Raw genomic sequence first — 27,107 nt, forward strand, 5'->3', positions numbered from 1 at the left:
GTCATCAGCCCCCCACCGTGAAAGCAACAGGAAAAAAATCGTTTCTCACCTTTTTTCACTGTCACTGTATGTTTACTGTATGCTGCTGGCAGATGCGGTACTGCAGCGCTACACAGCAGCATCCCCTTGCCTTTACTTGCGGACGGCAGATGGTGCAGTATGACTGGTATCCGTCATCGTCGTCTTCGTGGGTGCTCCTGGCTGGCCTCGGTGAGGTCGGTCGGGGCGCTTGGGCAGACATGGGTGCTCCTGGTCGGCCTTGGTGAGGTCAGTCAAGGGCGCCTGGAAAAAAAAGGGAATGACTTCAGGTCATTCTGTCTTTATGTTTTGTGTAATGGAGATTCAGTCCTGCCTGGAATATCATGCCAGCTGGAGGTTTCTGCCTGAGGCTGCTCTCCCAGTCAGCAGCACCTCACGGTCGCAACTACCCCAACCTACCCCTTGCTCCCATGGCTCATGAAGCCTGGACAGTAGTAAGGAGCAGTCCAACTATAGGCTGAGCAAGTGCAGAATGATGGTTCACTCTACTTCCCTGTAAGCCAACCGCCCTCTCTTCCCCTCCCCCCTTTGATCACTGCTTGCAGAGGCAATAAAGTCAGTGTTGTTTCAAATTCATGCATTCTTTATTAATTCATCACACAAATGGGGGGATAACTGCCAAGGTATCCCGGGAGGAGTGGAGGAGGAGGGAAGCAACGGGTGGGGTTGTTGTACGGGCACCCCTGAGAATGGCATGCAGCTCATCATTTCTGCGGGATGTCTGTGGCTCTGAGCCGGAGCAGCCACTTGTATCTGTGGTTCTTTAGTAGGCTTGCCTGATAGTCTAGGCAGCACTGAATCTCCATTAGACAAAACTTAAAGAGAATGACCTGGGGAGTCGTTCCCATTTTTGTCCAGGTGCCCTCACAGAGGCCGGCCAGGAGCACCCATGACAGCAGCAGACAGTACAGTGTGCCTGGTAACCGTCATTGCTAACTTGCAAAGGCAAGGAGCTGTTGCTGTGTAGCACTGGAGTACCACCTCTGTCAGCAGCATCCAGTAGACATACAGTGACAGTGAAAAAAGGTTGAACGGGCTCCATGCTTGCTGTGCTATGGCATCTGCTCGGGCAATCCAGGGAAAAGGACGCAAAATGATTGTCTGCTGTTGCTTTCACAGAGGGAGGGGTGACTGACTACATTTACCCATAACCACCCACGACAAATTTTTGGCCCCATCAGGCATTGGGAGCTCAACCCAGAATTCCAGTGAGCAGCGGGGACTGTGGGATAGCTACCACAGTGCACCACTCCGAAAGTCGACGCTTGCCACGGTACTGTGGATGCACACCGCCAAATTAATGTGCTTAGTGTGGACGCATGCACTCGACTTTATACAATCTGTTCCCAAAAATCAACTTCTGTAAAATCAGAGTAATTTCGTAGTGTAGACATACCCCCTTAGAGAGATAAAATGAGACTGCGCTACAGCCTTAGCTAACAGGCATTTGGCTTTTAGCTCATGCTGTAGAGGCTCATGCACTAAGCTTCAGAGGTCCCCGGTTTGATCCTGCTCACTGATGACCGGGGTCTGTCAGCGTTACATATGCAGCACTCTTCTTGTTAGATGTAGTTCCTTAAGCAAGGGGGAAATTCTGGCTCAGATGTAAAAATAGGCTGGCAGCGTGGACTCTCAGGAAGACAGGGAATGTCTCTCTCACTAGTTGCTGTTCAGCTTTCTTCTTTCTTCTTATTTAATTTACCACATTTTTGGTTTAATTTATTATTTGTGCTGGATTTCTGTTATTTGGCCAGAATACACTTGTGTGCATTGCCATTTAATCATGCAAGTGGTGTTTCCTCCTTATGGTTCCGTATCCTGGCTCGACATGTATTTGGTGTCAAGATTCTGTGACTGAAAATACAGGGTAAGCATCCCACATGTGACTAACATAACTTCTGTCACGCTAATGAAATATTCTTCATTGTGCTTCATATGGTGTCTATGAATTCAAATTTCCTATTTTTTCCCAGGTTTCTAAAATCTGTTGTTCTTTTTTTTAAAGTTCCCTTTTCTTTGAAGTTATTGTGAGTCCTACATCCTTGTGAGGTACCAAAATAAATGCTATATAACATTGTGTCTTTTTTCCCCATAGGACACACATTTTCTAATCAACCAGGCACATCTCTTGCATTTATTGTCTGGACTAGGTTTTCAACAGCAAGCGTCATGGTTACACTTTCAAATTCAAGGCAAACAGAACACTACAGATAGCAAAGACGCCAGTGCTGTCAAGCAGACAAAAAAAGTCACACTATTTTGGCTGTGGAGAATCTTAAAAGGAAACTTCGTAGATTTTTTCCCCCCAAGTTATTAATAAAAGAAATGGAGACTCAACTGAATTTGGCTTTAAGTTTAATATACATATCAAAGGATGCATTAGCAGCTGGCAAGTCTTAGACATTACTCTTTACTGATAGCGTACATGACATTTAATATAAAATTAACCCCTAATGACAATCAACAGTATTTCTGCAAATGATTGTGATATGCCATGGAAAGTACAATTTTTGCTGAACTAGCCTGATAGCTCAGTGGTTAGTACCCTGTATGGAGCCAATGAAATTTTGTCTTTTCTCTGTAGTCCATGAAGAATATTTCTGCCTCCAGATACTAGCAAATGCTAAGTCCTGGTTAGTTGTAATATGGCAGACTCTTCAATTATTATAACAAACTTCCATCCCAGACACTTCAAATGCAGTAATAGTTTCTTTAAAAAACAAGGTATAAAAAAATTTAGCAGCATATCCCACGGCCTATCTCAATCTTAGATGCCCTCCAGTAATGATATTCAGTTCCTTTATATAACATAAGTGGCTCCTCTCCTCCCTCTTCAGTTCTCTTTTTGATGACTCTAAGGTAGGCTCTCCTTCTGCTGTCATTGGTTAGAAAGGTATGCTGGAAGACCTTGCCCATGTTAGTCAAACAGCATTAAGATGTCAGACCATCCAATTTCCCTCTGTTTCTGAAAAGTAATATTTTATTATCCCGTGCCTTCCCATTACATCTTAAGTTTTAAGCTACCCAGTAGCCACCATTAAAATGAGCTTTTAGCTTTCTACAGGGAAGAAGAAATGGGCTTGTTCTCACAAAACCCCAGAAACTGATGAGCAGAAAACATTTTTCAAGCAATACTAACAGTCTAGACTTCCATCTAGGATATTTATAATGTACCCATTAGCTTGACAGTATAAGTGCTGAAATCCAGTAAACCACAAAACAAAGTTACCCATGTCTGCTCACATCATATTCTTCCTCCCACCCAGTGTCTTGCAACTTAACAGGGCATAGACCTTGACAAAAAAAATATTCAAAATGTGGGAGAAAAGCACAATCTAACATGCTAATTAAAATTAAACTGATTTAATTTTGTTCACTTTCTTGACACTTTGCAAATAATATGAAACCCGTATTTTCCTTTTCAGTTTAAAACTACTGCCATTAATCAGACTACTATTAATGGAAAAACCAGCATGTGCTCTAAAGTGAAAAGTTGAGGAGCCTCTGTTTTACACTTTGACAGACTTTGAAAGTGCTTTTACAGGTCACCTTTTTTTAAATTATCAAACAGTATTAAAAATTAAAAAATATTGCAAGGCTGCAGACTAAAGAGAGCCCATTCAGGAGAAAAGTGCATTTAGAAATGTTAGTTTTAAAAAGGTGTCCTTGGGTAGGATTATGCAGATTGCAGAGTTGATGCAGTGGCTTCATGTCATATCAGCACTGAAATCCCTCGTTTCACTGCAACATTTTCTTTAATAAAAAAAATCCTACAATGTTCATTGATAAAAATATAATTTCTCTATCATCAGAAGTCTTCATGCATTTCTGTTAATATCCTTAAGGTAACTCCCTATAGGAAAAATAAAATAAGATCACTTTAATATAAATACATTACATAGTGTTGTGCTGTGCAATACTAGGGACCACAGCGACTGCGTTGGGATGTTTTAGCAAAAGGTAGAACCTGATGAGAGCGTTTGGAATTTTGGAAGGGAAAAGATTTTTGTTTAGAGTTTGGTGTTTGAATTGTAATACACAGGTTGGTTTTCTGTCTGTGTTGGTTTAAAAAGTGTCAGAGACTGGAGTCTGAAATTGCAGTGTGTGAACTGTGTGCAGTGCTGTAAGACTTACCCTTTCTCTGAGTGCCTAAATCTGACAGTTTTCATATTTTGTTCATGTTCTATTGTAGGATGTAAATTAGGATAAGATATTTGCATTTTCTGTTTGTTTATTTTAAAAAAACCGTGTGCGTATGTTTGGTTAAATCTTTCATACTGTAACAGTTTGAGTTGTGTGTAATTTGAAGCTGCTCTACCCAGCCCTATGTTTGACTATTGCATTGTCTAGCCATGATATGAGAGTCCTGCTGGTGGCAGAGAGAGCAAGTAGGGTGCTGTGTCTAGAAATGCATTATGCACATATGCTATTTTCAGAGAACAGATACCACAGTTGGTGGTATGGCAATAAATACGCAAGAGGCTCAACACTAAACAATCAGCTCAGTTCTATCAAGGTGCAATCTCTCCCCCCTAGAAGGCTTTCACTTCAATATTTTTAAAAGTATTTTATGTTAAAAAGGAAAAATGAATGACAAGTACATCCTTCCACAAATTATTGGAGAGTATAAATCGAAGTGGACAACTTTAAACAATAAAAAGCGGGGGGGAGGAAGGTCTGATTGAAATGAAGTGAATTTTTACATAAAATCCCTCTTAAAAACAAAACGTTTTCAAGTCAAAGTGAGTTACTTCACTTATTTTGGTGCCATGTTACACACTTTTACCTTACAATTTACAGGGTCTGATCCTGCAAACACATAGGTAAATTGATAACTTTATTCATGTGTCTAAGTGAGCTCAGGATCTGGCACTGGATTTTGAATGATTAAATAATTAAAGTAAAAATGTTCCTGGTGGAAGACCAGAAATAAGCTGTGTGTTGTTATAAAATCTGCATGTGAATACCTTTGACCTTTCTAGCTCAGGTTAAAAATTATTAATTTCTATAGTACCCATCACTATATAATTGATAGTCCTTTTTAACTACTGCTTAGGCTCATAAATACCAACCTGAAAATCTCTAATGAAGGTTAGGAAGAAGAAGATAAAACCAAAGGCCACTGTCCATTCGCAGATTGCACTCACAAAATGATAAGTATAATCCTGATGGAAATGAGAAACAAAAGACACTTCCATATAAAACACTAAAACAAAATTAACATGGAATGGTAGATTGAAATGGCAAATCAAACAAAAATAGAAATTCTCATTAATGTACATGTAGGGAAATATCAAATCTGTAAATGGCTGGTCTTGCTTACATTTTTGGAATTGCTCTATCAAGTGTTCTTAAAACTACAATACCCACCTCCTGAAGTGAAAAAACAGATTGATAGAGCCAGAAGAATACCCAGAAGTCACCTACTCCAGGACAGACCCAACAAAGAAAGTAACAGAACGCCACTAGTTGTCACCTACAGCCCCCAACTAAAACCTCTCCAGCGCATCATCAAGGATCTACAACCTATCCTGAAGGACAATCCCTCACTCTCACAGATCTTGGGAGACAGGCCAGTCTTCGCTTACAGACAGCCCCCAACCTGAAGCAAATACTCACCAGCAACCACACACCACACAACAAAAACACTAACCTAGGAATCTATCCTTGCAACAAAGCCTGTTGCCAACTCTGTCCACATATCTATTCAAGGGACACCATCATAAGACCTAATCATATCAGCCACACCATCAGAGACTCGTTCACCTGCACATCTACCAATATGATATATGCCATCATGTGCCAGCAATGCCCCTCTGCCATGTACACTGGCCAGACCAGACAGTCTCTATGCAAAAGAATAAATGGACACAAATCAGACATCAAGAATTATAACATTCAAAAACCAGTCAGAGAACACTTCAACCTCCCTGGTCACTTAATTACAGATCTCAAAGTTACAATACTCCAACAAAAAAAATAATCAAAAAGAGACTCCAACAAGAAACTGATGAATTGGAATTAATTTGCAAACTGGACACCATTAAATTAGGCTTGAACAAAGACTGGGAGTGGATGGGTCATTACAAAAAGTAAAACTATTTTCCCATGCTAATTTTTTCCCCTACTGTTACTTACACCTTCTTGTCAATTGTTGGAAATGGGCCATCCTGATTATCACTACAAACGTTTTTTTTTCTCCTGCTGATAATAGGCCACCTTAATTGATTAGTCTCGTTATAGTTGGTATGGCAACACTCATTTTTTCAAGTTCTCTGTGTATATATATCTTCCTACTGTATTTTCCACTGCATGCATCCAATGAAGTGAGTTTTAGCCCACAAAAGTTTATGCCCAAATACATTTGTTAGTCTCTAAGGTGCCACAAGTACTCCTCATTCTTTTTGCTGATACAGACTAACACAGCTACCACTCTGAAACTTGTCTAAGCATGTTGCCCAGCTTACCCGTATAAACTTTGGTAACGAGATGCAGACACTGCATTCTTTTACTTCATCTGTGGAGAAAGTACTCCCTCCTGTGGTATAGCTTGTCCACAAATCCAACGTTCAGAGGAGTAGCCGTGTTAGTCTGGATCTGTAAAAGCAGCAAAGAGTCTTGTGGCACCTTATAGGCTAACAGACGTTTTGGAGTATGAGCTTTCGTGGGTGAATACCCACTTCGTCGGATGCATGTAGTGGAAATTTCCAGGGGCAGGTATATATAAGCAAGCAAGAAGCAGGCTGGAGATAACAAGGTTAGTTCAATCAGGGAGGATGAGGCCCTCTTCTAGCAGCTGAGGTGTGAAAACCAAGAGAGGAGAAACTGGTTTTGTAGTTGGCAAGCCATTCACAGTCTTTGTTTAATCCTGAGCTGATGGTGTCAAATTTGCAGATGAACTGAAGCTCAGCAGTTTCTCTTTGAAGTCTGGTCCTGAAGTTTTTTTTGCTGCAGGATGGCCACCTTAAAGATCTGTTATTGTGTGGCCAGGGAAGTTGAAGTGTTCTCCTACAGGTTTTTGTATGTTGCCATTCCTAATATCTGATTTGTGTCCATTTATCCTTTTCCGTAGAGACTGTCCAGTTTGGCCATGTACATAGCAGAGGGGCATTGCTGGCATATGATGGCCTTATATTACATTGGTGGACGTGCAAGTGAATGAACCGGTGATGGTGTGGCTGATCTGGTTAGGTCCTGTGATGGTGTCGCTGGTGTAGATATGTGGGCATAGATATATCTACACCATATCTACACCAGCGACACCATCACAGGACCTAACCAGATCAGCCACACCATCACCGGTTCATTCACCTGCACGTCCACCAATGTAATATAAGACCATCATATGCCAGCAATGCCCCTCTGCTATGTACATGGCCAAACTGGACAGTCTCTACGGAAAAGGATAAATGGACACAAATCAGATATTAGGAATGGCAACATACAAAAACCTGTAGGAGAGCACTTCAACTTCCCTGGCCACACAATAACAGATCTTTAAGGTGGCCATCCTGCAGCAAAAAAAACTTCAGGACCAGACTTCAAAGAGAAACTGCTGAGCTTCAGTTCATCTGCAAATTTGACACCATCAGCTCAGGATTAAACAAAGACTGTGAATGGCTTGCCAACTACAAAACCAGTTTCTCCTCTCTTGGTTTTCACACCTCAGTTGCTAGAAGAGGGCCTCATCCTCCCTGATTGAACTAACCTTGTTATCTCTAGCCTGCTTCTTGCTTGCTTATATATACCTGCCCCTGGAAATTTCCACTACATGCATCCGACGAAGTGGGTATTCACCCACGAAAGCTCATGCTCCAAAACGTCTGTTAGCCTATAAGGTGCCACAAGACTCTTTGCTGCTTTTACAAATCCAACTTTGAGATCCTTCTCAGTCATCACCACAAGTGCTCTAAGATCCTGATCCATCGGCCATTTAAGTTAATGGAAAGACTGCTATTGACTGCAAAAGGCTTTGGATCTGACCCTAAATGCTTAATCGGGGCAAGGCTTTAATTAGGGATGCTGAAAAGTACAGTAAAATAAAGACCAGAGCTAAACCATCATCCATAATTCAAACCAAGATATCCTTGAGGGTTGAAGATCAGATTGATTGTTTTATTAATTTCATTTTTTGAGAATGTGGTTGCATAAGGAAGTAAAAGTGCTGAAACAACTCACTTCTAGGGAGGTTTTATAACAAGATTTCTCACGCAATTTTGCATAATCAGATTGCCTGGAACTTTGGGTGCTTACTTAAAATGAAAGTCCAACCCTTTTAAGGTTTCCCCATCACTGATTTTAAGAAGCCCGGCTGTTAACTGTTTTTTCCCTAAATAGGGAAATGCCAGAGGTTTGACAGCTTGTTTATGGTCATACACTATTTAAATTCCTTGTGCTCTTGTTCTTACATGGGCTTAAAAGTACATAGCATCGCTTACCCATGCTAATAGGCTGCAGGATTAAATTGGTTACCTACTAAGGGTTTACCTTTTCTCCTGGAATCCAGTCAACTTTTGTTATGGAAATTAATGACGCACATGCAATCACTGGGGAAAATAATGTAAAGGAAATCATAAAAATTGCTTAATGAATAATAATGAAAATATTTCTATTTATAATGCATTCCCTGTCCCCATTCTCTAAGATTGAAGACACCAAACAAGTTACACTGCAGTATAAAAACAGAATATTAAAAAGCCAATCAAACATAGTATATTCCCACAAAGGGTCTTATAGTGATCAACACAAAAGATGCTTTGAATAAATAAGATTAGGGGTCTTTGCAAAGGAAGGATGGTGAGATGAGGCATTCTTATGCACAGGAGAAGAAACCAAGAGTAGACTCTGGCTGTATGGCTAAGATGTGTAATCATTTGTGTGAACACTGCTTGTCATTTACAGTCCAATCCAAAGCCCACTGAAGTGAACAGAATGATTCTCGTTGACTTCAGTGGGCTTTGGTGCAGGCCCCTGTCTGTGGACTGACACTCTGGTTAACCTCTAAGAAGTTAGTTCACCAAGTCTCCCAGCCAGAGAATGACCACTGAGGCCATCTAGTCCAGTATAAAGGGGAAACTGTGGGTGCCAAAAAGAAGGGGTTGAGTAGGATCTTCATGACTAAGCTTTGATCATCCTTTGGTTTCTAAGGCTATACGTGGCAGGAGGAACCTAGTCACATGATGAGGATTGAGATAGCACTGTAATGAAAAAAATCCCCCCAAACATTTTCTAGCCTGAAGTTTAATGGTTTCACTCTGGTTCATCTGTCACTGGATTTATTATAAGTTTAAATAATAATACCAAGGAGCAACTGCCATATCAACTCAATGAGTAGTAAAAACAATGAGGAGTCCTTGTGGTATCTTAGAGACTAACAAATTTATTTGGGTATAAGCTTTCATGGGCTAAAACCCACTTCATCAGATGCATGGAGTGAAAAATACAGTAAGCAGTATATATTATATATCCACCTTAAATGAATTGGCCTCATTAGCACTGACCTCCCACTTGGTAAGGCAATGCCCATCTTTTCATGTCCTGTAATATAGATACTGCTTACTGTATTTTTCACTCCATGCATCTGATGAAGTGGGTTTTAGCCCATGAAAGCTTATGCCCAAATAAAATTGTTCGTCTCTAAGGTGCCACAAGGACTCGTCGTTTTTGCTGATACAGACTAACACAGCTACCACTCCGAAACCTGTCAATGAGTAGTAGTCCTGTTCACTACAGTTTACTCATCTGAACCAGAAGGATTAAAACAATGATCAACAGAGGTGATTTCTCTTCCAGAGGCTTGGTTGCTGTGACTCATATCTAGCAGCTCATAGTAAGTTTATACAAGAACACTGTCCTGTCAATTAGGTTGAATGCACCAATAGAGCAGTTGGCGCACAAGTGATCATAACTTTTCTTTAAATTTAAATGTATCTGTATAAAATATACATTTTATATACAAGAAAAACGTTCTTTTTTCTACAGGAACTTCACAGCAGAGTTCCTTTTCTCACTAATAGTGCAGCTGTCACAAGCCCAGCAGAATCACAAGACAGTCAGCAATTATACAGATTATGAAATAAGTGAATATTATTTGTCGTCTTTGGTCTGTTTTTAGTTTCCATGTGACATGGCCACGCAGCATAATAAAATAAACTTCAGTTTTCCCAGAGCAGGATTTCTTACCAGATTTACAAACAAGTATTCCTGAGCTCTTCACATACACAAAGCTATTACAAATATTTAAAATACAAAACAATAGAAAGAAACAGGTTGAAGTGAGAAGACGAGTACATAAATATACTTGGCATTATCCAGCATAGTGATGTGGGTCAGTCATGAGTTGCATTTTGAACATTCACCACCGTGAGTGAGAGAAGTTGCAAATTTAAGAAGTATACTTGACAACCAGCAGTCCTGTGTTAAGCTAACAATTTTCACCACTGTGAGCTGGAGAAGCTGTGAATGTGAGCACGTTAAGTCATAATCTGCCTTCTGAAACATTTGTATAACTTCAATTGCTGCATGCTATTGCTACTCCTGGGGGAATTCTGTGCCACTGTGCAATGCAGAATTTTGCAGAAATTAATGTTGTGTGCTCAGAATTTCCTTTCCCCCCATAGAAATTGGCTGCAATGCCGCTGGCTGCTACTGGAGGCCGCTGGACCCAGCAGAGCCCAGCTAGCACATAGAAGACACTGCCAGGGGGTGGGGGAGGGAGCTAGACGGTTCCCAGCAGCTGCAGTTCCCCACGTGCCTTGAGGGAAGGAGACAGTGGTGTGCAGGAAACTCCACAGAAGCCTGTGACCCAGCATCAGCCTGTTTCTCTCTCTGGGCTCCGAGGGTAGTGGGGATGGGTGTCTGGGCTGGGCAGGGAATAGGAGGATGGGTGTATGGGCTGGGGGGAGCCATGGCTGGCCTTTGGTGGGGAGGGGTGTGAGTACCTGGGCAAGGGGCAGCATGGCTGGGCTCTGGGGGATATCTGGGCTGGGGGGCTCCTGCAGCTGGGCTGTGGGTGTCTAGTCCCCTCAGCTAGGCTCTGGGAGAGGGAAGGGGAAGAGAAACAGGAACTGCGTTGTCATAGGGGATTCTTTAACTCTCTACTCCTGGGGGATTTTTTAGTGTGTCTCTGTACTGTTACAGATATACTTGCTGACAGGTATTTTGAAATACATTACCAAACTAATTGAAACTGGTGTGATTAGGTAGTATTATTTTGACAAATAAAATTTGCAGAATGTTAATGTATTGTGCACAGAATTTTTAATTTTTTGGAACAAAATTCCTCCAGGAGTAAATTATTGCACATACTAAGATGGCAAGGTGGTCTGCCCCTTTAAGGTCCAGGAGGCCTGAGGCTAGCCAACCCTGTTCAATCATACCCCCTGTATGCTAATTAACTATATCCTAGCCAGAGGGGGCAGGACTGATTGTTTCAGGCTGTCACCTGCCCCCATGTGGGCCTCATAAAGGGCAGAGAACTGTTTGGAGAAAGGGAATCAAAGGCCTGGTCCACACTAAAAAGGGGGTTCGAATTAGGGTACGCAAATTCAGCTACGTAAATAGCGTAGCTGAATTCGAAGTACCCTAATTCGAACTACTCACCCATCCAGACGCGGCGGGGTCGAACTCCGCGGCTCCAAGGTCGACTCCGCCACCGCCGTTTGCAGTGGTGGAGTACCGGAGTCGACCGCGGCGCTTCCGGAGTTCGAACTATCGCGTCTAGATCAGACGCGATAGTTCGAACTCCGAGAAGTCGAACTCACCGCGTCGACCCGGACGGTAAGTGTGGACTAGCCCAAAGGGAGTAAGTTGGGTTACTGTGGCTGGCTCTGAAGAAAGGTCTAAGCAGAAGCTGATGACTCCAGGGAAGTAGCCTGGGAGTAAGACCCTGAGAAAGCAAGGGAGGGCCAGGACAGTAGCAGAGGAAGGTTGCCCGCTGACTTCTAGAAGTCAGAGAGTTGGACAAGGAAGGCAGAGGTCTGTGGAAGGACTCTAGCTAAAAAGAGCTGGGAGTCCATTATGTTGGGACTGCAAGTTGAGGATTGTTTTGTTAATAAATGCAGACTCCAAGCAGGGGAGTTAGTGGACAGAAAGACTCTCTGGATTATTTTTGGGAGCTCAATGAGAGGAAATTGAGGCAGAAAGTGCCTACGTAATGGGAATTTACGCATTTCAGTACAGTAACTCCTCACTTAAAGTCATCCCACTTAACGTTGTTTCGTTGTTAATCGATTAGGGAACATACTCATTTAAAGTTATGCAATGCTTCACACTTACGTTGTTTGGCTGCCTGCTTCCCCAGCCTCCTGCCTGCGGCAATCAGCTGGCTTGCAGCCTTTTGGAGGCAGGGGGGAGGAGTGAGGACTCGGCGCCCAGGCTCTCCCTCCATCCCAAATGCCGCAAGCCAGCTGATTGCTGCGGGGGGGGAGGGAGGAGGAGCATGCGCCAAGTCCTCACTCCTCCCCACCTCGTGCCTCCTAAATGCCGCAAGCCAGCTAAGTGCCCCAGGCAGGAGGGAGGCGGGAGGAGCGAGGACTCAGCGCACCTCCCCTCTCTCTCCTGAACACGGCAATCAGCTGGTTTGCGGCATTTAGAAGGGAGGGGGAGGAGCCAGGATACAGCGTGCAAAGTAAAGGGGGAGGAGGTGGGGGGGAGAAGAGGCGGGTCAAAGTTGGGGGCTTGGGGGAAGGGGTGGAGTGTGCGAGCTGAGGGTTGAGCCCCCCACCCCTGGTGCTAACCCCCCATTTACATTAATTCTTATGGGGAAATTGGATTTGCTTAACATCGTTTCACTTAAAGTTGCATTTTTCAGGAACATAACTACAACGTTAAGTGAGGAGTTACTGTATTTAGTTCCTCTAGCTAACACTCCGAAGATGGCTAGATTGTTTATACAGGAGGAGACAATACAGGCTAGAACAGGGGTGGGCAAATTTTTTGGCCCGAGGGCCACATCTGGGTAGGGAAATTGCATGTAGGGCTGGGGCACGGGTTGGGGTGTGGGAGGGAGTGCGGGGTGTGGAATGGGGTGCAGTGTGCAGGAAGGGGCTCAGAGCAGGGGGCTGGGGTGCAGGCTGCGGCAGGGGGCTCAGGGCAAGAAGTTGGGGTGCAGGAGGGGTTGGGCTCCAGCCCAGAGCCACTTACCTGGAGTGGCTCCGGGGTGGCAGCAGCATGCACCAGTGCCAGGGCAGGCTCCCTGTCTGCCTGCCCTGGCCTTGCACTGTGCCCAGCCCCATGTCCCTGTGGCCCCGAGCAGGGAGAGGGGCAGAGGGCTACGTGCGCTGCCCTTGCCTGTGGGTACCTCGCCCGAAGCTCCCATTGGCCACGATTCCCTGTTCCTGGCCAATGGGAGCTGCAAGGGGCGGTGTCTGGAGGCGCGGGCAGCACATGGAGCCCTCTGCCCGCCCCACCCCTCCACCAAGGGGCACAGGGACATGATGCCGGCCGCTTCTGGGAGCAGCGCAGGGCCCGTGGCGCCACAGGGGTGGCAATCCCGCGGACTGGATCCAAAGCCCTGAGGGGCCAGATCCGGCCTGCAGGCCGTAGTTTGCCCACCCCTGGGCTAGAAGGATGCCTGCTTGTCTTTTCAGTCAGAGGGCCAAATGTGGGTAGGCTCCCACCTGCCCTCTTTATTTCTTACAGGGTAGTTTGACCTGTATGTAGTGTGTTGGTGGCTGGTTATTATTGGGTTAATTCCTGTACATGAGTGCTAGACTGTGTGTTGTATTTACATTCACTAGCTGTCTCTTAGAATAGAACCCCCTTTGCTTTCTTCCCCACTCCCCAACCAAAAAAAAAAAAAACAGTAGGAAACAAGGGCATAAGACTTAAATACACTACTAACAACTGAGGTGTAGCTTCTAGAAAGATCTGGTAACAGCCATTCATGCTTCTTACAATGCCAGCTTTCTAAACATGGTGCTCCGTCTGCAATATAAGCAGTAGCCTGGCATTTATTCTACTTTAGAAGCGGTTCAATGTCAGAGGAAGAACATTTGTGTGTAAAGATACAACAATGTGATACACAAAAAGGATACTGGGAATGACAGCTATCCATGACACTATAGAGATGGCCATCCTTATATAACATGTAGAGTGACTGTTCCATTGTGGACATGACTTGAAAGAGATGACAGACTGAAGTGTAATGTAAACAACACCAGAGCCAAAAGCCACAAGAGCTCCTCCATCATGGACGCTGGGAACAGATAACTCCTGGAAAGAGAATCAGCAGAGTGATTATCTGTTATTATTTGTATTACAGTAGTGCCTAGAAACCAGTTATAAAAACTGGGCCTACAGATCTGTCCTAATTGCGAGCTCAGCTGTGGGAGGTGAGGGAAAGGTTAAGGAATGTGTCAAAAACCAATAACAATTGTTGAAGGGAAAAGGAGCAAAAGCGAGACAGACTGAATTTGTATGAACAAAAAGGTTGACAGATATAACTCAAGGACTATGTTAAAATGTTAACTAGTAAACAAGAGGAAAGGAGGAGCAGAAATCAATTAACCAAAACTGGTGTGTTGGAAATTAGGCCTAATTGGTGGAGAAAAAATGGGAAGACTAGCTATTCCACCCATCACTCCCTTTTTGGGTCCTTAAAGAGACTTTGGGAAGGGAAATTTGGGTACTGAGGTGAGCTTCACCATCTTGACTGCTGCCCCACCAGTTCCTGGGACATTGGGCCTTCATCATCCTGAGAGATGTCTGACCTGAACCAGGCCAGAGAAAAGGACTCAGACAACACTGCCTGCTCCACCAGTTCTAGCTAAATCTTAAATACCACCTGTACAATTTAGTGATTGTGAAAGATGCCAACTTGACGCCACTGGCAAACTGAGTGCTTTTCCCACAAAAGAGGTACCACGCAGATGATGCAAGATTGCCTATGCTATTTGCCAACATGCCTTCATTTTATATTTGCAGGACTGGTTTCAGAAGTGATAAGCTCATATTCTCTATACCTAGCCAGTCCTTGGCTTTTCTGCTGCAATTGCCAATGAAATGTTTTGGTGGTGTTTTCCCTCACTGCTGGTAAGAGACTAGAACTGCCAGGTTGCTTCAAATACCCCACTATCAGATGGTCAGTCAGAGAGTGTGCAATATAAAAGCTGGGGGGAGGGTGGTGTGCAGCAGTCCAAACCAGTGACTTTGATGTGAAAATCTCCATATCCCTCTGTCAACCCCCTGACCTCCTTCCCCTTTCCATGTCATCGGCCATCTTTATTTATGTTGTGATAGCCAGCTTATTGAAGATTCTCGCACTCTGAAATATATCTGGAAGTGAAACCTACAGTAAAATAAAGTATATGGACAGCCAAAATAACTTCTTGGATTCTCTAAATGTATAAACTACATATGTTAAATTATGCCAGATCTATATCACCTCTGTGCCAGAGAAATCCTCTCATAGCTAGTTAAACTAGTTTATAAGCTGGTTTCTGCCACCAGAGCAGTGCAAAGCAGCATTAATAGAACTTGTCTTCCTTGGTTTTGTTATATCTTCTTTCCCTTCCTGGCACAAAGCCACCTTTCTCCCCCTTTTCTTTCCTATAATGGTGTAATTTTACCCTGTTGTTGTCTTCAACATCTGCTTTCCCCAGCATCTTTTGTTTCACTCCTTCTCCCCCCACACTCGTTGTGTTTTATTCTGTTCAGATTTTTATACTATGTCCATTACTGTGCTATCTAAATGGCTCCTCCTCTCCATTTTCCTTCCCCCACACCCATGCTATCTATATATGAAAACAGGGTCTAATAATTGAAAGTGTTATGCAAGCTATCAGCACCACTATTCTCTTCTTTTCTAACTTATTTCTTGGACCGTCTCTGCCTCTCACCCTAGCCTCCATACATGCCAAAAAAGGGCTCAGAAAATTTACTAGATACCTAATAGCTAGGGGACTAAGCCTACTGGCCAAAGATATGGGGGAACCTCCTTTGTCCAGGGGCAATGGCTAAGAGGCACAATCAGACCCACAGATATAAGATTTTTGCTTTGCCTAACTCATCATGCTCTGAGGAGTTTCTCCTTTAATGGTCAGTCGCTCCTTAACACTATCCCACCAACTGTATTTCCCTTCTGTATTTTAAAATACTGTATGATTAAACATAGAAAACAAACACCTGATTCACCTCTGTTCACCTTCACAGTTCTTTTGCTTTTAGGAAACATTGCTAGCTATCTTCTGCCCACACTTTCCGGCAGTTTTGCTGAGCATTCAGGAGCAATACCATTACAATTATACTTCCCCAGTACCAAAATGACCAAAAAACTTCCCTTACAACTAATTTTGCTGATTAAAAATTAACAACAGAGCTCACAAGATTTGTGTAGATAAAAGCAAATTATAAAATTCACAGTATGTGTGAAATTGAAGTGTTTTCACAAAACATGTTGCAATTTGTTTTGGAGAGGGAAAGAATAAAGTCCCCCCGGTCCCACAGCAGTCTCATTCAGCCCTACTATAGTATTTTTCCTGCATTTTCGAATATACTTATTCTTTGGGATTATTTTTAAGATGCAAAGCATGATTTATATTATTTAATTTATACAGTGTGTAAACCTTTTGTTACAAAATATTGCCTGAAGATAATATTAACAGAGCTGGACACTGCACTGGAGACCTTTTAACCTGAAACATCCAATGTTCACTACTTGCAAAACTGTATTCCTCAGTTTTTTAAACCATCCATGGATTTGCTAATTCACAGGCCTTATCTCTCTTATCTCCTCAGCTCTCTCTGGTTGACTATTACTGTTCTTCTCCGTTCCTTCCCTATACACAATTGTACATCGTTAGGTTACTATACAAGCACAATACTGTGTACAAAACAAAATGTCCCTATATTGTGACCTAACAATATCTGACTGAGTTTGTTATCAGAAAGTCCCATAACAAACATGGGAGAATAAAAAGATGGGACTATAGCCTCTCCATTCCAACAAAAAGTATGTTTCTGTCTTCTTGCCTCATTAAAATGGTTTCCTCCACTCCAAATGAGAAATCTTCTACTCTCAGTATATAAAAACCTACAGTATATGTGATCACATTAAGTAACGGGAGGAAACTGGCAAACAATGATTATTAATGCATTCTATACTCAGTAAATGGCTTGAAACAGATTAATTCTACTAAGAACGAACTTCACTATACAAAGATAGTCATAATAATAAATGAAAGTTCAAATATCCAGATTTCAGAGGTGAAATCAAAGGTGGTAACAAACTGCAAAATGCTGTAAATTACTGAAGCATACTGTTTGGCTCTGGCTTTTGGCAAATTATTGATAAGGTAAGCAGGCTACATGACATCCCAAGGAAGATTAAATAAATATTTCATAACATCCCACAGTTTTTTCCCCCTCAAGGGACATACTCAACTGATTTTATACTAGGTTTGCAGAAGCCCTAACACAGGAACTTTGCAATGATTGCAAAACACTCGGTTTGGATGGCCTTTTGCACCTCTCGCAGGAGTTTATACTGTTGTGTAGAATGCCTTTCTCAAGCTAGAAAGGAATTGGGGAAAATGGTGGAATTTAGATGTTTTTTACTTTAGTTACTCTCTGAAGAGTTCCCATGCAATTCTGTGTATTCCTTTCCTCGTCCAGCACAGAGAAGGAAAGTGAGGCAATAATGAAACTTTGCTTGCTGTCTCATTTTCATCTAGTTAAGAAGTAACTTTCAGAGAGGTAACATGGTCTTGTGATTAAGCTATTGGCATGGGTCCCAGAAGATCAGGGTTCAATTCCCAGCACTCCAACAGATTTCCTGTGTGACCTTCAATAAAAAACCCACTTAATATCTCTTTTCTCTTGACTGCAAAATGGGGATGATACTTCCTTTGCCTGTCTTGTCTCTTCAGACTGTAAGCTGTTTGAGACAGGGACTTGTATCTTATTATGCGTTTGTACAGCATGAAGCACAATGGGGCCCTGACTGGTTTGTATTGCAGTACAAATAGTAAAATAAGGAATGCCAGAATCCGTGAGAACTCGTCTCATGCTTTCTGACAAGATCCCAAAACCTAATTAAGAAACTTTTAAAGAAAGAACAGAAGAGTTGGAGAGAGAAAGTTAAAATAAAAAATAGATAATAAAAGAGATAATGGGCAGAGATCAAAATTTTTCTGATCTCTGGTCAAGGACCAGGGCTAGAAGAAGTTTATTATTGTATTTTTCAAATAAAATATTTCTAGACCTTCTGTATTGCAAGATTTCAAACATCACATTCATGTCATCCTGCTTACTATCTTACTCTTTTCTCTTCATTGCAGTATTGGGAGCTCTTGATGTTGCACTGATATTGCCAACTCTGCTCCTGTAACACTTCTTGTGTCTGGTCTAGTAGTTCTCGCTCTTTGCTCTGTCTCCACAGCATGTATTGAGAGAAAGAGGAAAGGACCACCGGGAGCAGACCTGGAATCTTAGGAGCATGAAGAGTGCTACCAGCAAGTGGGCAGTAGCAAAGGGAGGGGCTATTTCTGGTTCAAGACACCTCAAAAATATTTTCAGTTAAAATGTTTGAGGAGTAATGGTATTAAGAGAGGTGAAGCAGGACAATACAGAAAGCAAGCATGGGACGCATATTAGGAGGTAAGGGATATTAGAACCTCACAGTGTCCATTGGTCCCAGAAGTTCTCTTAGTAGAACAGCCAGTCTCCCTCCCTGCTAATCAGCACTCCTAAAATAGGTACAGACTTTTCTCTCACCTCTGCTGGAATAGAAATGTCACCAAAAATCACACCCTTAACGGATACTGCTACACAGGCGAAAGTTTCTAGTGTAAACCTGGCCTTAAGAGAGTTAGGAGCCAAATATTTCCTTTGAAAGACTAGTGGAACAGATAGAAGTAAAAAAGGACATTGTTTCTCATGTTGTTAATTTACCAATCCATAAATACAGTATTAACCATTTAGATCTATAATTTTTTATGGTTAAAACTTATAAAATTAGATTTGTGATTCAAATTGGACCATACCTGAAAATTTGCAACAATGCCCATTCCAATACAGCCCAGCAATCCAATACATAATGTAATTAAGTTACATGAAGGACTCATAAAAATTGATGATTCATTTTGCTTCTCTATTATTAAATATCTGATGTACATTGTAGCTGCAGCTAAAAAAAGAAAAAAAATGCAAAACATTTATTTTAATTTACCACACAATTATGTTATACTTTTTCATTTTCTTTGGTGAAATTACATATACATTTACAAAATTAACTTAAAACCACTATCCACTGAATTATATTTTCTCTAATTCTACTGTGATGGGAGTGGGAATGGGGACTAAAAAGTAGTAAGTTCTACATGTATTATTTTCAGATGCCATTTTGAAGGGGTGTCCTCAATACTATCTTCCCCAGTTGCCCCCATAAATTACTTTGGGACAATTTAGGAAACAGGGTCATTTCAGTCTCATTACAGTTTGGATTTTAGAGAGCAGAGAATGTTGACAACCATGCAGCCTGCATCAGGATAGGTTATGACAGGGAGATGGGCACTAAGCTGGAAGATGGACAATTTATTAGACTTTAGTCTGCCCTGATGGAGCTCTATATTCAGGAACTACATCTGTTAATTACCAGCATATACCGTAGTTTCTTTGTTGGATGTAAGTAATAGGAAAAAAAGTGCACTCAGCTATGTTATCTGAAATTGTGCTCAACTCTTGGGGCCCAATTTTGACTAGCCCTGGCCATAAGAACCCTCCAAACTAGTGTATACGGATATTTTTTGCCAAAAAATATCACTCAGTCTTTAGGCTCTGATACTCAATCTATAGGGCCTAATACTCAATTAATTCCTATCAAGGACCTATTTACATATGAAAATTGACTACATCAGCGAAATGTTGATGTAACAGGATGGGGTCAATGTTGTAAACCAAGCCCTGTAAAGAACAACGTTATAATACATTTCATAACTCAGGTCCTGTCTGCATAGGGAAGAACAAATCATACAGCGTTATACACAATTTCCCCAACATAGTCAGGGCTGCCCAGAGGATTCAGGCCCGTCGCCGAATTGCTGCCAAAGACCTGGAGCGGAAGAAGCTCCGGGGGCCCGGGCCCCACGAGAGTTTTCCGGGGCCCCGGAGCGAGTCATGGACCCCGCTCCAGGGGCCCCAAAAAACTCTCATGGGGGCCCCTGCTGGGCCTGGGGCAAATTGCCCCACTTGCCCCCCCCCCCCCCCCCGGGCGGCCCTGAACATAGTAAACTTGCCTTTACAGATAGGTCCTTAGAGGAGATATCATTGGAGAAGGAGGTTGTGTATAGAGACCATTTGGGGGTTGGGGAGCATATATGCATAAATATGCAGGCCTAGATTCCCCACTCCATCAGATGAGAGGAGAGTGCACAATCAATTTTAATTGTGTTTTGCATTTGTACTTTTTAGTTAATTTCCTAAGACAGACTGATTCAAATTGGTGGTAATCATTGAAACATGTTGATTTACAACTAAACATAGCCTTTATACTAAATCATTTCTTCTTTTTGCCCACCAGGAGGATACATTATATCTACACACATTTATTTAAGTAATTACACAGCTTAACTTACATTTATTCAGATTCTTATTTTTTACATTTTTATTATGTTAGAAAATAGTGAATGGTGCATTTCTTATTTACTAGATGATGCCTAATTTTTACTTGTGATTTGTGTCAATCTATTTGAATGGATATTCAAATCAATTCAAAGTACACAAAACCAGCATTTTTAAAATGTGCTGGTTCCCAGCCAATGGGAGCTGTGGAGCCCCTTGGCTGCCCCTATGCATAGGAGCTGGAGGGGGGACATGCTGCTGTTTCCAGGAGCCGCAGGGAGCCCCCAGCTGGAGTGCCAGAGCGGGGCAAGCCCCAGCCTGGAGCACCAGAGCAGGGTAAGGCCCAGACCCCACTCCCCAGCAGGAGCTCGAGGGCCGGATTAAAACGTCTGAAGGGCCGGATGTGGCCCCCGAGTCATAGTTTACCCACCCCTGCTCTACACTCACTGACCCCTAAATGGCACTCTGCAGTTCCCTCTATAGTGTTCCGGAGTAGGCTCTCTGCAGTATTTTGTGGGGACTGGAATAGGGGCAACCAGCTTCTGTTACTCATCCTACTTCTAGATCCAGGTTCTCTGATATTCAGACAGAATTTGGCCCTAGATATGCTCAGACCAAATACCCCATACATACCTAAAAATGCTGAAATATTAATCATAAACCCAAAGATGCCACTTTCTGGAGGTTTTGTTCCTGTGTCACTAAAACAAGAAGAACAAGCTTGTAAGATTGAAGTCCTAAAATATACTACATATACTACATTTTTATGAGGTTTTATTTTAAGACAACAGACATTTAAACAAGGAAATATAATGTCCTCTGTTGCCTGTCTAAGGCTTTACTGGTTGAACTGAATGTTTATTTTGGGGTGAAAAAAACTGTTATCTTACCATAGAACACAGTCTTTGGGCTATATCCCTCCCCTAATCCATCACTCATACAGAGCTGTGATGACCTGGAGTTACACAACAGGTATCTATGAACGGCAACTAGTTAGAAGGACATTGGTGGACTTTACGGAGGATGGCACTGTCAATACCATTTTATATGTCAATTGCCAGCTAAGCTAGTACTGTAGTTAAGACAACGGCAATCGACAGTATGCAGGCTTGTGGGAACATATGATTCTGTGTTGGACTGTTGGATCCCATGGATAGTTCTGCTATCAAAGGTCAGAATTGTACTCTGATTCACACCCCAGCCCTCAATTCCAGTATCCTGCTCTCTCTACATGTGTGGATCTGCCTTTGACTGACAAAAGGACGAAGCAGCTACATTAAAATGATAGAGCTGCAGGGCCCCAGTTCTCCTTTCATTTACATAATATAAATCAGGACTAACTCCATTGAAATCAATGATATTATATGAATGTAAAACTGCTGTAAAGTGAAAGGAGAATCAAGACTACAGCACACTGTTAATGTTCAAGCCTGGAAGTGGTTCAAAACATAACTCTGCAATTTTCCCTCCTTAGCTTGCTATTATGTTTAGTAAAACAATTTTATTAGAGGCACTTTAGTAAGGTAGTCTCTGCTATATCCACACAAGTCTTCTCTTCAGGAATAAATGGATGCTGGAACTAGGGGTGCTGCCACACCCCCTGGCTTGAAGTGGTTTTCACCATATACATGGTTCACAGTTTGGTTCAATGACTCTCAGCACCCCCACTATAAAAATCATTGTCATTTAATGTCCAAAATGTCAAGGTTCTTGCTAAAATTCCAGGAATAAATAAATGTAGGTCTTACAGTATACATATAATTATAGTATACTAAACAATATACACTGTAATGATCCTTGCTGGTACTGCACACTGAACAAGCAGTTCACTTTAGTGGTGTGTACCCACTGCTCTCCTTCTACTTTGCTTACTGGTTATCTTCTTGAAAGAAGCCACAAATTCACCTACTCTGTAATTTTGGGAAGCCTTCATTCTTGTAACCACTGATGTGACAAATAATTCCTTATTTTATCATGATAGAAAGAAAAGGGGTCAAACACCCAGAAAACTAATATAGAATATTTAATTGTACTTAGATTCCTTCTATTCTGCCACTTCCGTTTATTTACAACCAAATTTTCAAAAGTGGCCACTGACTTGGCTGCTTCAAGGTTTTTGACTGCCCAGCTTGGTTCAATTTTCATAAGTACTGAGCATCTGTAGCTCTCATAGACTTCAATTGAAACTGTGGATGCTCAACACCACTCCCTCAAATCAGGTATCAAAAAAAACCAAGTCACCCCAAGTCAGTGGCCGTTTTTAAAAAAAGTTTGGTCATCTTGTTTACTTCAAGTAGGAAGACTGACAGACCTTCAAAATTAAATCGGAGAATCACAATCTCCCTCTGCCCCCAAAAGGTTGATGTGCATAGTCTGTCTATCACTTCCTTGCGTATTAGGCTAGCTGGTCAAGAATGGTAAGAAACTAGATGGATACATTGAAGATAGTGATCTCTGTCCTTTTCTTTGTGAAATTGTTGAAACTAATACTGAAAACATCCAATACAGAGTCCCAGCACATATAGATAAAAATTCTAATAGGGTTCAGAGAGCAATAGCTTCGGATACTTCAGCATTTAATCAATGTCTTAGAGTTTCCACAGCCTCTCAGGACAATGTTAAGATTTTCTATTCATCTTATCTTTTAGTTATTATGGTTGTTAAAGCCTTGCTACAGCACATACTTTTTAATAATCACACAAACCTCACCTGACAGCGAACCTCCTAAAAACAATAAAGTTGCCTTAATTTCCCATTTAATGGCATAGGTGTATTTGGATGCCGTCCTTAATCTTTGCTTTAATTATCAGGGCCTTTTTAACCTTGCATTTTTTATATTTTCCTCATGAGCCTGGAGCAGTTTTATAAAAATGGCAGAAGACTTACTTCCAAAGTAAGCCACTTGAGACAATTCTGGAGTACTTCTGCAAATTAGAAACTGCTCTATGCAACCCAAGTACTGAACCATGGTTACTTCAAAGCCTTTGAAGAGCTTCAGGTGAGAAGGGAATGGAATCTGCACACGTGAAGTATGCAATCATTTGAAATTCTGGGAACACTTCACATTTTAAGAGCAGTCTAAATAATTTTAAATTGTACTGAGCTCCATTCATTATTGAATTAAAGCTGTCAAACTAAACTGTATAGAGTTCTACAGTTTCAAGGAAACTCAGTGCTGTGTATATTCAAATATGTACAATATTTAAAAATGATTGTTTTTTCAGACCACAAATATCATAGGCACATCTACAATGTAACCATAAGGTACAGTACTGGATTTTCAGGGACAAAATCCTTGTAATTCTATACTTTTCACTATAAAGAATAAAACTAACATGAAATGAAAACTTAAAATGCATAACTGATGTTTTCAGGATCACTACTGTAGATATTTTACAGAAATGATTTGCTTTAGCCTGTAGTTGAGAAAGATTTAAAATGAAATGACAGTCATAAAGAAATTTTTAAATGGAAAAAAACAGAGCTCATATGAAACAAAATCTGCTATTAATTTAATTTACAATAATGTACAGGTAAGGGTAACCCACTGTGGATAACATGAGGGAATTAGTGAGAAGTGATAATGTTAATGTTTAAAATTGCCACTCAGAACTCTGCTGAATCAACTATTATTTTGACGTGTATGGAGGGGAAAGAGAATGAATATTTAAGATCCAAAATATTTACACTCACTGTCAGAAAATACTTTATATGCCTATTATAGAGTCAAATTCTTCTGCTTCAAAATGAAATCCCAACATTTATCATCACAAGGAACTATGACATTCATTGACTGAAAAAGTACCATCTTGCAGAAAATATCCTTAGGAATCTGACACTGAGTATTCAAACCACCAAATTAAAAATGAGCCAGAAAATTCAACCCAGTGCATCCTACGGGGTGACTTCAAGCTTTTTGTAAAGATCAGTTTAGATTCTGAGCAGCATAAAGGAAAGGACTCACCATCCATCCTACATCCACTCCCCATTTTAGGTTCTGTATATGATAGACAGTGAAGTTTCCTACCAAGGACTGTGTTTAAGCAGTTTGCTAGGAAGATATTAATATAGGTGTCCTGGCTAGTGTAGCCAAGTCCCATGTCTTAACATGATATCTGTTATATTATAAAGAAATACAACTGAAATAGCTATGAGTGGACATATATTGGGTATTTATAAAATAAAAATTATAACTGAAAACTTGAACTCAAACCTGATAATATCCTGCTCCTCTGTCTAACTGAAACTCTTCCTAGAGAACTAGTTCATTTTTTAATATCCAGTAAATGAGCCAAGACTACATATTGCACAACTGAAATATCTTGCAACATTCTTCCCCTTTCACTTTAATCATGCTAACTTAGCTGAATCATGGGATTCAGTCATATCTATTAAACTAAAGGAACGAACCAAGTACTAAACGGTATAAAAATGTGTTACAGCTATTAGGCAAAAATCACAATATCATCCTGAAGCGCACAAAATGCTGAATCAGCCTTCTATCAAAATCAGCTGAGTTCAGAACTATTAAAAAATTGTATGCCAAATTTTGCTGCATATCCTGTTCCACCAATGCAATTCTATGCTGCTCTGAAATGATAGGGCATATTTTCATCTCTTCATCCACTCATTCAGGAACTATGGCTGTACAAATGCTAGCAGATCTGAGGCCAAATGTGTCTAATAGTGTATGTGACAAAGGTCTCAGAAGTGACCTACAAAGGATTTCAAATAAATTAAGCTTGTGTCCTTCCCCTCCACACCCACTTCTTACTGATGAATAAAGAGAGTCTGAAGTGTTTTTAATCTAATTTATTTTCCGGATTATTTATTTATTTAAAATCTTAGACATATCAGGATTATAAAGTCTGGTCTTTCCTAGTTTTATTTGAAGATCTCCTAGGAGACAGAAGGATATTTAATGTGAGACCTTAACACCTTTATTGAAGGGTAAAGGTGTTGAATCTATAACCTAAGCCTAATCTCCATATAGTTCTTGTACTGATATAACTGTGTCAGTTAGGAGTGTGATTTCTTTTTTAAACCAAAAGTTATACTAGCACAATCCCTACTGTGGATACGGTAACACCACTATAAAGGTGCTTTACGTTTAAATTGGTATATCTTATTTCCCTTCCTATTGTAGGGAAGAGCTATACTAGAATAAACACCTTTACATAAATAATACTGTCTCCAAACTAGGGGGGTTGTACTGCTTTAGCTATACTGGTATAGTTTACTCCTGGGGGAATTCTGCACCACTGCGCAATGCAGAATTTTGCAGAAACTAACGTATGCACAAAATTTCCTTCCCCCCACAGAAATGGGCTGCAGTGCTGCTAGCCGCCATTAGGGGCAACTGAACTCGGCAGAGCCCAGCTTGCACATAGAAGACCTTGCTGGGGGACAGAGAGGGTGCTAGAGCAGTGGTGGGCAACCTACGGGCCGCATGTGGCTCGTCAGGGTAATCCACTGGCGGGCCGCCAGACTGCTTACATTTGCATGGCCACCCGCAGCTCCTAGTGGCTGCAGGTTGCCCACCACTGAGCTAGAGGATTCCTGGCAGCTTCAGTTCCCAGCATGCCTTAAGGGTAAGAGAGGGTGGCATGGAGAAAACTCCATGCAAGACTGGCACCGAGCATCGGGCTGTTTCTCCCTCTGGATGGATCACTGGGCTCCGGGGGGAAGAGGGTTGGAGGAGCCCTGCGGTTGGGCTCTGGAGAGGAGAGGTTGTGGATGTCTGCACCCCAGCTTTGCTTGGGGGAGTTGGGGGCAGAGAAACAGGAACTGGGTTGTTATAGGGGTTTCTTTAACTCTCTACTCCTGGTGGAATTTGTGTGTGTCTCTGTATTGTTACAGACATACTTGCTGACAGGTATTTTGAAATAAATTACCAAATTAATTGAAACTGTCATGATTAGGTAGTGTTATTTTGACAACTAAAATTTGCAGAATTTTTAACTTTTTGGTGCAGAATGGCCCCAGGAGTATATAATTACAGCAGTACAATTTTTGTGTTTACAAGGCCAAAGGCGTTCTGTACTCAGAATAATAATATATGGAGATATACCTATCTCATAGAACTGGAAGGGACCCCGAAGGGTTATTGAGTCCAGTCCCCTGCCTTCACTAGCAGGACCAAGTAATGATTTTGCCCCAGATCCCTAAGTGACCCCTCAAGGATTGAACTCATAACTTGAGGTTTAGCAGGCCAATGTTTAAACCACTGAGCTCTCTCTCCCCTTAATGTCAGTCACTGAAGTTAAATAGGTGTAAATAAATACACAATGTTGTTTTAAATGGAATAAATCTCTCTTCCCCTCTTAATTAGTATTATGTATTATTTGAATTGCAGTAGCCTCTAGAGCAGGGGTCAGCAACCTCTGGTACGTGGCTCGCCAGGGTAAGCACCAGTTTATTTACCTGCCGCGTCTGCAAGTTTGGCCGATCGTGGCTCCCACTGGCCGCGGTTCGCCGTTCCAGGCCAATGGGGGCTGCGGGAAGTGGCG

General features: G+C 41.7%; 1 protein-coding gene across 3 annotated transcripts in view; it reads right to left on the minus strand.

The window, feature by feature from the left end:
- Window positions 1-2,377: 2,377 nt before the first annotated feature.
- The window catches only part of DRAM1 (DNA damage regulated autophagy modulator 1), a 28,148-nt gene continuing 3,418 nt past the window's right edge, over window positions 2,378-27,107 (minus strand). For 2 of the 3 annotated variants that reach the window (XM_044988429.1, XM_044988445.1), the window contains exons 2-7: window positions 21,232-21,299; window positions 19,023-19,165; window positions 14,076-14,253; window positions 8,527-8,585; window positions 5,112-5,204; window positions 2,378-3,892 (exon numbers count right to left, since the gene is read on the minus strand). In XM_044988429.1, coding sequence (XP_044844364.1) covers window positions 3,848-3,892; window positions 5,112-5,204; window positions 8,527-8,585; window positions 14,076-14,253; window positions 19,023-19,165; window positions 21,232-21,299 — 586 coding nt within the window. In that variant the 3' untranslated portion in view covers window positions 2,378-3,847. The remainder of the gene's footprint in view (window positions 3,893-5,111; window positions 5,205-8,526; window positions 8,586-14,075; window positions 14,254-19,022; window positions 19,166-21,231; window positions 21,300-27,107) is intronic. The other variant, XM_044988437.1, reaches the window with a different exon arrangement.

The sequence above is a fragment of the Mauremys mutica genome, chromosome 1 (genome assembly GCF_020497125.1).
Source record: "Mauremys mutica isolate MM-2020 ecotype Southern chromosome 1, ASM2049712v1, whole genome shotgun sequence".
In the NCBI taxonomy this organism is placed as follows: Eukaryota; Metazoa; Chordata; order Testudines; family Geoemydidae; genus Mauremys; species Mauremys mutica.